The 12,614-nt window shown below is 39.8% G+C and overlaps 1 protein-coding gene across 3 annotated transcripts in view; it reads right to left on the bottom strand.

Annotated features, from left to right (window-relative positions):
* Window positions 1-11,571, bottom strand: part of NUP107 (nucleoporin 107) — a 44,574-nt gene extending 33,003 nt beyond the window's left edge. Inside the window, exons 1-6 of one of the 3 annotated variants that reach the window (XM_045463075.1) lie at window positions 11,373-11,571; window positions 9,280-9,371; window positions 8,761-8,847; window positions 7,556-7,671; window positions 4,812-4,956; window positions 1,579-1,682 (exon numbers count right to left, since the gene is read on the bottom strand). In XM_045463075.1, the coding sequence (XP_045319031.1) occupies window positions 1,579-1,682; window positions 4,812-4,956; window positions 7,556-7,671; window positions 8,761-8,847; window positions 9,280-9,371; window positions 11,373-11,380 (552 nt within the window). In that variant the 5' untranslated portion in view covers window positions 11,381-11,571. Of the gene's footprint in view, window positions 1-1,578; window positions 1,683-4,811; window positions 4,957-7,555; window positions 7,715-8,760; window positions 8,848-9,279; window positions 9,372-11,372 lie in introns of those variants that run through there. The other 2 variants (XM_045463077.1, XM_045463076.1) reach the window with 2 other exon arrangements.
* Between the last annotated feature and the right edge of the window lie 1,043 nt (window positions 11,572-12,614).

Genomic DNA, 12,614 nt, shown 5'->3' with positions numbered 1-12,614 from the left:
TCATTATTTTCTATTGGAACCCTAACTCTAGTAATTCACTAAGTGGTGTTACTGCTTCAGTTATTTAATGAAGTTACTGCTTTTATAATGGAACGATTCAGAGATTGATTATTGAAACAATATTAAACGATCAAGAAATGTTGGCTATTATATTGTAATCATTCTTGAATGTAATAAAGTCCATTTATTTATTTGCTTATTTTTTTAGTAATCTCTACACCCAACATGAGGCTTGAACTCATGACCCTAAGGATCAAGAGTCACATGCTTTTCCAACTGAGCCAGCCAAATGCTCTTCCTCTTCCTTCTTCCTTTTTAAAAAAACAGACTTAATGCTTTAGAGCAGATTTAGGTTTACAGCAAAACTGAGTGGAAAGTACAGAGTTCCCATCGCTTTCTGTCTATCAGGATCCAGCACCAGAGTGGAACATTTGTTACAACAATGAACCTACACTGACATGTCATTATCATCCAAAGTCCATAGTTTACATAAGGGTTCATTCTTGGTGTTGTATATTCTACAGGTTTTGACATAAATGACATGTATCCACCACCATTATCTCATACAGTTTCACTCCCCTAAACATCTACCAGGTTCCACTTTTCATCCTTATATTCCCCCACCCTCTGGGAACCACTGATCTTTTCACTGTCTCCAAAGTTTTGCCTTTTCCAGAATATTGTTTAGTTGGATTCATGTAATAGGTAGCTTTTTCGAATTGGTTTCTTTAGCTTACTGATATGCACTTAGGGTTCATCCTGGTCTTTTCATGGCTTGATGGCTCATTTCTTTTTAGCATTAAACAATATTCCATTGTCTAGATACACACAGTTGATTTATCCATTCGCTTACTAAAAGACAACCTGGTTGCTTCTGAATTTAGGCGATGACAAATAAAGCTGCTATGAACATTTATATGTAGGTTTTTGTGTGGGCCTAAGTTTTTAACTCATTTTGGTAAATACCACAGTATGAATGTTGTGGAATCATATGATAAGACTATGTTCAGGTTTCTAAGAAACTGATAAAGTGTCTTGCAAAGTGACTCTACCGTTTTGCATTCCCACCAACAACGAATGAGAGTTACTGCTGCTCCACATCCTTGCCAGCGTGTGGTATTGATAGGTGTTGGGGACCTTTGCCATTCTACTAGGCGTATGACATCTCATGATTTTAATTTGCAATTCCACGATGACATATGATGTTGAACTCCTTTTCAGATGCTTTTTTGCCATCTGTAGATTTTCTCTGGTGAGGTGTCTGTTAATGTGTTTTGTCCGTTTTTTTAATCGGATGTTCATTTTCTAATTATTGGGTTTAAAGAGTTCTTTGTATATTCTAGATTCTCCTTTTTTTTTAAGTAGCAGAATCCTTCGGTCTCCCAAAGAAATCTCATATGGACCTTCAATAAGCAAAAAGCAGAGCTGCCCTGGCTAACCTCCCAACCATGCTACCCCTGCCACTACACCCTTAAGACATCTCCCCCCTTAAATACAGTATGGAAATTCACAGGTTGATGCTGTTCAAAAAACTAAGATTACTGAAGTTTGACCAACAATGGAGTGAAAGTAACTTACCTGACTACTACAGATGTTTTCATATTCTTCTACAAGGTCAAAAACCGTATTTGAAGAGTGCTTCAAGTAAGACTGCAGGAAATCAGAAAACATACTCATGGATGCTAGAACACATTAAAAAGAAAAGGAACAAGAAAGTTAAGTGACATACTCCTAGGTAATTATGTTTCTATGAAAACTTAAAAACACAGCTATGTATCTCTTTTTTTTCTGCTGTATTTTCTAAAAAATTACAACAGTGGTGGGGTGCCTGGGTGGCTCAGTCAGTTAAGTGTCTGACTCTTGATCTTGGCTCAGGTCATGATCTCACAGTTCATGAGTTGGAGCCCTACATCAGGCTCCGTGCTGGTGGTGTGGAGTCTGCTTGGAATTCTGTCTCTTCCTCTCTCTCCCCGTCCTTCCCACCCCCCCCAACAAAATAAATTAAACTTAAAAAAAATTGTAACTGTGGTAAGATAAACATAACAAAATTTACCATCTTAACCATTTTTAAGTGTACAGGTTAGTGGCATTAAGTATATTCACAATGCTGGGCTACCATCACCATCATCCATCCACAGAATTCTTTTCATCTTGCAAAACTACAACTCAGGACAGCCAAAGCGATCCTAAGAAAGAACAAAGCTGGAGGTACTATACTTCCTGATTTCAAACTATACTACAAAGCTTGAGTAATTAAAACAGTATGAGAGGCGCCTGGGGTGGCTCAGCTTGTTAAGTGTCCAACCCTTGATTAGGGCTCAGGTCATGATCTCACAGTTCTTGAGATCAAGCAGCACAGAGCCTGCTTAAGATTCTCTCTCTCCCTCCCTCTTCTCCGCCCCCTCCCCCACTCTCATATGCACATGCTCTCTCTCAAAATAAATAAAGTTAAAAAAAAAAAAACAGTATGATAAGGCATAAAAACAGACACATAGATCAAGGAACAGAATAGGGTCCAGAAACAAACTCCCACATGTATAGTCAACTAATATTTGACAGGGGAGCCAAGAATACTCACTGGGGAAAGAACAGCCTTTTCAATAAACGGTGCTAGAAAAACTGATGATCACATATGGAAAAATGAAATTGGACCCCCTAGATTACACCACTCATAAAAATTAACTTGTGGGGTACCTGGGTGGCTCAGTTGGTTAAGCATATGACTTTGGTTCAGGTCATAATCTCACGGTTTGTGGGTTCAAACTCCCATGTCAGGCTCTGTGCTGACAGCTCAGAGCCTGGAGCCTGCTTTGGATTCTGTGTCTCCCTCTCTCTCTGCCTCTCCCCAACTTGTGCTCCGCTTCTCTCAAAAATAAATAAACATTAAAAAAATTTTTTTAAAGGGGCGACTGAGTGGCTCAGTTGGTTAAGCATCCGACTTTGGCTCAGGTCATGATCTCACAGTTCATGGGTTCAAGCCCCACATCGGGCTCTGTGCTGACATCTCAGAGCCTGGAGCCTGCTTCAAATCCTGTGTATCCCTCTCTCTCTGCCCCTCCCCAGCTCACGTACTCTGTCTCTCAAAAATGAATAAATGTTAAAAAAAAATTAACTTGAAATGGAATGGAGACTTAAACTTAAAACCTGAAACCATAAAACTCCTAGAAAAAGATATAGGCAAAGAGCTCCTTGACATTGGTCTTGGTAACAACTTTTTGGATATGACACCAAAAGCACAAGAAACAAAAGCAAAAGTCAAAAAGTCTGACTCAAACTCAAGAACTGTTGCAATCATGACCTGAGTTGAAGTCAGACGCTTAACCCTGAGCCACCCAGGCACCCCACGTTATAGTTCTTTCTACATTCTAGATATTACCCTTTTATCAGACATAGGATTTGCAAATATTCTCCCATTCTGTGGGCTGCCTTTTCACTCTACTGATTGTATCTTTTGATGCATGAAAATTTTAGATTTTGATGTAGTTCAATGTATTTTTTTCTCTTGTTACCTACAAGTCTTTTTTTTTTAATAATTTTATTTTTTATTTTATTTTTTTTTAATTTTTTTTTCAACATTTATTTATTTTTGGGACAGAGAGAGACAGAGCATGAACGGGGGAGGGGCAGAGAGATAGGGAGACACAGAATCGGAAACAGGCTCCAGGCTCTGAGCCATCAGCCCAGAGCCCGACGCGGGGCTCGAACTCACGGACCGTGAGATCGTGACCTGGCTGAAGTCGGACGCTTAACCGACTGCGCCACCCAGGCGCCCCTACCTACAAGTCTTTTAAGAGCACACGGATGTGTTGGCTATTAATCTGTCAACAATTACTACAAAAATATGAGCCAAATTTTAAAATATCTGATTTGTATTTCAAACATATAACAAAGTAGCTGAGAAAGTTGTAACAGATACTAAGATGATATATTCTACTCAGGGAAAACATACACACTCCACTACAGTACTGTATCATATTGAAGGTCTCATCCAGTGTTCATACTAAAAATGAACTTTTTTTCTTTCTATTTTATCTATTTAGTAAAAAGGATATCTAAATCACTCAAAATCTGAGTACTTATTACTGGCAGATACTATAAGGAAGCAGTGGTTACCACAGTGTTAAGAGAAGGGCTGTATAATCAAACTGCTTAGTTTCAAATCCTGGTGCCATCACCTTCTAGCCAGGTGAGCTTATGCAAGCTACCCATTCTGAGCAGCAGTTCCCTTTCCCCTCTAACGGTAATAGCTACTGTAACTCTTCAATGGACCGCTACAGAAGATAATGTTCACCCAGGGGTAAGCACACAGATTCTGGCACGTTAGCTGACGATGATGATAAAATGAAGATCCCATGTGGTAATGAATACATACAGGCACATGAAAAGCAAACTTTTCTTTCCAAAGGGGCATGGTAATAACCAACCTGAAACTAGAAAGGTCTTCATACTATTTGAAAAAAAGACAGCATTAGCACCCAGGTGAAAACATGTCAATATTAGATAAAAACTAAACCTAGAGAAAAAGAGATGCCCTTTCAACAGAAATACGAAAAGAATGAAGATATGAGACTTATCTAATAACCTAACAAGGTATTTGAACTGAAAAACGAAGTGGCAAGATGCCGCTCCAACTGAGAACGAAGGTGAGATTCTCAACCTTCCAGAGCTACTACATCAAATGGCTCAGCCATAACCATAACTAATCAGCTTAATGAAAAATATTTTATAATGACACTCAGGAATAGGAGATAGTTTCCTGGGTCTTAGTAAAGCCAACAGGCTACATTGTTAAAGAGTTAACACCATTTTACCAGCTTCGCCAGGATCATCCTCACGTAACATAACGGCACTGAGAGTTACATCCTCTGTTACACTGTGGGACTCTGTACTTGTGAGGAGTCCTGAACGCTGTGATGTGAATGCAGCAGCCCAATTACTGTCATCCAGATTAGTTACCTATAAAAAAAAAAAAAAGGAAGATACAGAAAAGTAATGAGCTATTGCCATTGAGTACAAAAAAGACATTAATGGCTATTTTGTTAAGGAAATCACAGCTTTTATACTGTTTTCTTCTCTGTACCACTCCATATCTTTTTTTAAAAGGCAATAAATACTGCATTTTGTAACATTTAAGCTGATATTAACATGTAAAATAAGGCAGTCATACTGCTCTAAGTTCACATCGGTTTTTCACTATTGGGAAAACGTACAGGACAAATGATCCAGTTTTTTCAACATATAAACGCTAACAAAAAGGGTGATGGAAGAACTTACAGATTAAAAGACGAGCCACATCAAGCAAATGCAGTGTGTTTACCTTCTTTGAATCCTGATTTAAACAAACCGACTTAAGAAAACATGACACAACTGAGGAAATTTTAAACAAACCAACTTAAAATTTGACACAGCCAAGGAAATGTGAACACTTAGTAAAATATATACAATGAAAACATATATATACACAAAATGGATATTTAAGATGATAAACAAATTACTCCGTGTGTACGTATGCGCGTGTGTGGAATGTTAGATGTGTTAATGGCATCGTGTTAAAGAAAGAATTGTCTTATGTCTCAGAGATATGCACAAAAATATTTATGGGTAAAATGGTATGAAATCTGGGAGGTGTAAAGTAACAAAGGGGAAACACTTGTGGGTGTAGATGAAATAGGATCAGCCATATATTAATAACTGGGCAAAGAGCACATGAGGGCTTATTCTATTTCCGGACGTGTCTGAAGTGTGTGCAAATACATTTAAAAAAATTTTTTTTTATGTTTATTTATTTCTGAGACAGAGAGAGACAGAGCATGAAGGGGGGGAGGGGCAGAGAGAGAGGGAGACACAGAATCCGAAGCAGGCTCCAGGCTCTGAGCTGTCAGCAGAGCCCGACGTGGGGCTCGAACTCACAAACTGTGAGATCATGACCCGAGCCGAAGTCAGTCGCACAACCGACTGAGCCACCCAGGCGCCCCCACATTTTTAAAAATTCACCTTTATTTAAGATCTTCTGAAAGCCAGAGAAAGCTATCTGAAGGTTTAAAAATTTGTCTTTATTAAAATCCAGGCACAAGCAACAATAAAAATGTTTATTTAAACCCAAACATTTTATAATGCCCATATTATTAATAATTTACTCTGTCCTGGGCTTTAAGAGACTAGAAATCTTACTATTAATCTTGCAGTTCTGAAGCAATAAATAACAAGTCATCTTCTTTTGTTTAACCCCAGATGCAGTCAATTCACTCATGTTTTTAAGCAAAATAAGATAAATGCTGCTAACATAACCAGATTCAAAAGCAGCGTAAAATTATTCAATGACTATATCATTGTTAGACATTAACATTCTAAAAATCCATAAGACAATAAGAAGTATTTAACAAATCAATTTATCCTTTTAAGGAGAGGTTTAACAAGCTAAACCATTCTTCAGAAAACACCTAATCTAGACGATTTCAAATGTGTGCAAAAATCCCTGTGACTTTTCTGGGGCGCTTGGGTGGCTCAGTCAATTAAGCGTTTGACTTGATTTCGGCTCAGGTCATGATCCGCAATTTCTGAGATGGAGCCCATGTCGGGCTCTGCACTCACAAGTGTGGAGCCTGCTTGGGATTCTTTCTCTGCCCCTCCTCTGCTTGCTCTCTCAATGTAAATAAACTTAAAAAAAAAAAAATCGCTGTGCCCTTTTAATAAGCACAGAGCCAAACACAGAACTGTTTTTATTTTGTTTTTAGCACTAAATTTTCCATCATCCTCTACTATTCCAACAGAACTCTTCTGTTTCCTTCTCTTATTAGATTGAATCCTTTCTTTTTTATAGGGTATTTTGAACACCTAGGTCAGGTCATTCTGTATGTTTATATGACATTTCTTCTATTTTCTTTTTTTTTTTTTAATTTTTTTTTTCAACGTCTATTTATTTTTGGGACAGAGAGAGACAGAGCATGAACGGGGGAGGGGCAGAGAGAGAGAGGGAGACACAGAATCGGAAACAGGCTCCAGGCTCCGAGCCATCAGCCCAGAGCCCGACGCGGGGCTCGAACTCACGGACCGCGAGATCGTGACCTGGCTGAAGTCGGACGCTTAACCGACTGCGCCACCCAGGCGCCCCTTTCTTCTATTTTCAATACTGTACCACACAGTGATTTCTAAAGAGTGTCTCATCTACTTTTTCCAACATTTTCTCTTTTCTTTCCTTTAATACATTGTCTCTCTTCCTTATGATACTCTTCATCCATTTCTCTTGGCTTCCTACTCTTCTATGCTTCAAAACAGGGCTCATCAGCAACCAATCAAGTATTTCTTCAGAGGAGCAGACTGTCAGATTAACATATTCTATCTGCACCCAAATGTTGCTGGTATTACAGTTTCCAACTATGACAGGAGATGCTTAAGGTTTTCAGTTTTCTGAAAGCCTAACCAAAATACAATTTCAATCTACGTAACCTAGTTAACTCTTTTGAGGACTATGACTTCAAACCTCACTAAAGGCTTTTAAGCTCAATATCTTACTTATATGAAAAGGGGGAAATTTTTACCCCATTTTTCCACATACCATAGACAGATTTCCCAAGAACCCTGAAGACTGTGTAAGCCGGGGAGACCTCCCTCCTGTTCCAAGAATGCAGGAAACATCTGGATGCCTCAGTAAGCTTCGGCTGGGTGGAGTAACTACAAACAAGAGGTTAGAAAAAGAATCCAAAGTGCATGAACACTGATCATGAAAACAAAATAATCAAACCACCAATAAATAACTTTGTTTCTAATTATTTAGATTCTAACCAAGTAAATCCTTTAAATATTAACATTTCCATGATATGAAGATTTAACTTATTTTTGTAAATTTGATCTTTTGGTACTAGTGAGCCCAGCAGGAAAATCTTTTACTGCAAACAGAGATGCTTTCATTATAACATAACTAAGTAGTAAAAAAAGAAAGACACTAATGAGTCCATGGATTATTCATATTCCAATTTCACAAATACTGAAGAGGTAGTTTAGTGTAAAGGGCACAGGCTTTGAAGTAAACAGATCATTGTCTGAATTTTGGTTCCATCACTTACATATATGCTTAGCCATGCTATCCTCATTGAATAACTTCTCCACGTCTCGATTTCAGTTTTGGTAAAATAGAGATAGAATACCTACATCACAGTTATTGTGTATTTATGTAAAGTATAGTGCCTCACACATGGTAAGGGCTCAACAAATAGTAATGCAATCATTATTATTTGTTCTTAACTATTGATATTGTAACCAAAGATTATCACGTGTACTGTAAGCTTTAACATATAGCTATTACTATTATTAAATATTATATTAATGTTATTAAATATTATGTATATTTATGTATACATAATACATATATATGTATATATATTATGACAAATACTTGTTATATATTTATATATAAATATATATTATATATTGTACATAATATTTATATATATAACAAATACTTGTTATATATTTGTACATATTAATATATATTACTATATTATTAAATGCTTTAAAAGCAAAAATTCTTATGAGGCACCTGGGTGGCTCAGTCAGTTGAGCATCACACTTCAGCTCAGGTCATGATCTCACAGTTCATGAGTTAGAGCCCCGCATCAGGCTTGCTGCTGTCAGCACAGAGCCCAATTTGGATCCTTTATCTCCCTTTCTTTCTGCCCTTCCCCGGCTCACACTCTCACACTCTCACACTGTCTCTCGAAAATAAATAAAACAGTAAAAAAAAAAAAAAAAAAAAAATCTTACAAGGTGGTCGAAACGAACTGGGAGTTCGAGGGATAACCTGGTTTCTTGGTGTAGTATTAGCAAAAATTTCATCTTGGGATGGCCGAACTATAGGAAGAGTTAAGAAAAGTTTTCCATACAAAAAAGACACCATTAAAGTTAGAATCAACCATATTTACCCTATATAAAATATCTGAATACACTTTTCAACAAGATTTTGATGGCTACCACTTTTTCTATGCAAAGAGTAAATCACTCCCTCAACCGCTTAATTTCTCAGATATCAGTCTTATATTACTACACACTGAACTAAGAGTACTTAGATTTCAAATAAAAAAAGGATATCTCATCTCAGCAGAAGCTAGCTACAACAGGATAGCAAGAACGTCCTTATTTTCAGGGTAACACAAATTTTAACAATTTCCCTATCGTTTTATTATAATACTGAATGTCTAATATCTCTCATAAAAAGAAAATTCTATAACTCTGATTCCAAGCATGCTGTAATTTGAATAATGATGCTTACAACGTAAAGGATACTTAAAACTCTTTTTTGAGCACTCTGTTTCCGTGCAGTCCGAGTCACTTCTGCCTCTCGGATCACAGGAGATGACATCTCTCCATAGCCGCTCCTAAAACAGTATAATTAAGTTCATGTGAGTGAAATGATAATGTACCATTTGCAAAGAACTCTATCATGACTGGAGCAAAAGACCCTGGGTCAGTCAAAGCATACATCATCCCAGTAGCCAAGTCTTTGACCTTTTGGTTAACAGCGCTCTTTGATTCCAAACCCTGCTTATCCCTCAAAGTCCACTTCTCAAATTTTTCCTGCACAGGCATCTTTGAGTTTCTAGCACTCACTATGTTATTCTCACCTATGGAATAATTTCAACACTTGGCATCTATATCATAGCACTGTTTTACATAATTGCTTCATGAAGGCAGGTCTTTCCTTGGTTGAATTGAGGAGTTCCCTGAAATTGCAGGAACCATCTCTTAAAAGAATATTCCGCAGTTCCCAAAATTCTTCAAACCATGGGTACTACGAAAAATAAAATCTGTTGTTGGGACTGGTGAGATGGGAAGCTAATTAAAAAAGAATTCTAATAAATTGGAGAAATGACTCTTCAAGTTATTTCTCCCCAGAGTACACTAATGGCATCTCCTGTCTCAGTACTATTGCAGTTGCCCTGATCTCCCGTTGTTCTCAGCTCAAGGTCTAGAGAATAAATCATGTAAATTAAAAGACCTATATTTTGAGGGGCGCCCGGGTGGCTCAGTCGATTAAGCATCTGACTTCGGCTCAGGTCACAGTCTCATGGTTCGTGAGTTTGAGCCCCGTGTCCAGCTCTGCGCTGACAGCTCAGAGCTAGAAGCCTGCTTCAGATTCTGTGTCTCCCTCTCTCTCTGACCCTCCCCCACTCATGCTGTCTCTCTCTCTAACAAAAGAATAAACATTAAAAACAAAAAAAAAGACCTGTATTTTGAGACAAGAATCTAACATGCTTTCTCCTCCACTCAAAATCTTAAGATAGCTCTGAAGCCTATAGAATCAAGTCCAAATTTCCTTTATTTTTACAATCTAACCCCCGACTTACCAGTTCAGTCTTATATTCAACCACAAACATCCTCATACAAACATACATTGCATGTGACCATTCAGCTACACAATGCCTTCCTTTTCATATTCTTGCACCCTGTAGATGTTTCTTCTACAGAAGCCTACATTTGCCCCTCTCATCCACCTGGTGAACACTTACTCACCAAAGAGCCTCCTGGAGTCTGGAGACACATATATCAGGTGGGCAAGTTGGTTCTTCTACTTATTAGCTTCCTAACTGTCACCAAGTTCTTAAACTCTTTTAGCCCCAGTGTAATCTATGAAAAGAGGATCAGAGTACCTATCCTCATAGGATTGTAGGAAGACTAAATTAGCTAATACAATATATATGGTAATAACAAAGCATTTAAGGCACTCAATGTTAGCTATTATTCAGGCCAACTAGAGAGTTATCTCCTTTGAGAAGTCTTCCTGATAGATCCCGTGGCAGAGAGACTTTTATCGCATCCTCATTTTCTCTTCCCACAGAAAATTTAAAACACATCATTTTGCACTGCTCCATTGTCTCCTCCACTACAACGGATTCCCAGAGGCCAAGAACAGGAAAAACTCACCTGTATAGCAGGAGGCTAGCATAGTGCCAGGGTCATAGAAAGACTTTAATTCTGTAACTACCTGATGCTGGAACTTGTATCAGAAAGTCTGGGCTGAGATCCCAGTTCCGTCACTGTCTGGCTTTGTGATCTCGGTCAGGTCAGTCGGCATGTCGAAAGCCAGACCACCTCCTATTCCGCCCACCCCAGCAATGAAAAACGTTGCCCCAAAACGCAGAACAGGTGGCAGAGCTGCCGCGAAAACGCGAGGGATGATCACTGTCTGTATCCATTCCCGACCCAAGCTGCCTTTCTTCCATCATCTGCAGAGACTCCCAGCCCGGGGAAGGAGTCCTAGGGTTAGCACCCGGGCCTTCCTGGCTTCCTGTGGGAGTCGGGCTTCGACTATTTAGTTCCGCCCTACAAGCAGGAAGGGCAAGTGTCCTAGCTTAACCATTACCACCACCTCAACTGACCTGTCCATGGCCACAGCCTTCTCCACCGAGAAGCTCGCCAACTCGACTCCAGCTTAACCACCGCGTTTCAGCCTTCCCGCTCTCCGGAAGCAAACCCTTCGACCCGGAAGCAAGTCCTAGTTAAGCTGTCTTAGAAAAAAAAGGGGAGGGAGGAAGAAACACCTTTCCCCTTGAGCGCACGCGCGACGACTTCCGCCTTACTGCCGCAGGTCCGGTCTGCGCAGGCGCGAAGGCTGTGCTTCAGTGTGATGGCGTCTGACGGGACCGGGCTGAGCCGGGCAGGGCTGAGGGGGCGGGGCAGGGGGCGGGGCAGGGGCGGGGCCGGTGGGTTTAGCGGTGTGGCGACGCCGCCGCTTTGCCTGACTGGCATTTGTGGGCGTGGTCCAGGCGCCAGGTTATCCTAGAGGGAAACTTGGCTTGTATTGATAGTCTAGAGAAATGTGCGGTCATTTCCTGGTATTCTCAGGAGGCCGGGACTGAGAAGGAACCTGGACCCTGAATTCATACATTCAGGCTCTCCCCTCCACCTCCGGGGTCCCTGCCAGTCTCACTCAACTCATCTTGTTTGAATTGTAGCGTAAACCCCCTACACTTCTTGATATTGTTTTCCGTAATGGCTCTTTGTTTTTCTTTAACTTGGTATTTTTCCCTATTAAGGAGAAAAAGATCACTTGCCTTAGGAACCATAAAGAGTGGGGTGCCTGGGTGGCTCAGTCGGTTAAGCATTGGACTTTGGCTCAGGGCATGATCTCCTGGGTTGTAAGTTTGAGCCGGTTTCGGATCCTCTGATTCCCTCTCTCTCTCTGCCCCTCCCCTGCTGGCTCAGTCTCTCCTTCTCTCGCTCTCTCTCTCAAAAATAAACATTAAAAGGGGCACCTGGGTGGCTCAGTGGGCTAAGCATCCGACTTCCGCCCAGGTCATGATCCCGAGCTTCGTGGGTTCAGGCCCCGCGTGGGGCTACATGTATGCTGACAGTTCGGAGCCTGGAGCCTGCTTCAGATTCTGTTTCTTCCTCTCTCTCAAACCCTCCCCTGCTTGCACTCTGTCTCTCTAGCTCCCCAAACTAAATAAATATTAAAAAAATAAGTACATAAAATAAACATTAAAAGAAAAAGCATAAAGAGTGATATGTAAGTGATGTATCACTAAATTCTACTGCTGAAACTAATATTACGCTATATGTTAACTAACTGGAATTTAATAACTTGATACAAACAAAGCATAAAGGGTGATAGAATTGCC

Source organism: Leopardus geoffroyi, chromosome B4, assembly GCF_018350155.1.
Source record: "Leopardus geoffroyi isolate Oge1 chromosome B4, O.geoffroyi_Oge1_pat1.0, whole genome shotgun sequence".
Classification (NCBI taxonomy): domain Eukaryota; kingdom Metazoa; phylum Chordata; class Mammalia; order Carnivora; family Felidae; genus Leopardus; species Leopardus geoffroyi.
The sequence above is the reverse complement of the archived record's forward strand: the minus strand, read 5'-3'. Positions and strand labels throughout refer to the sequence as shown.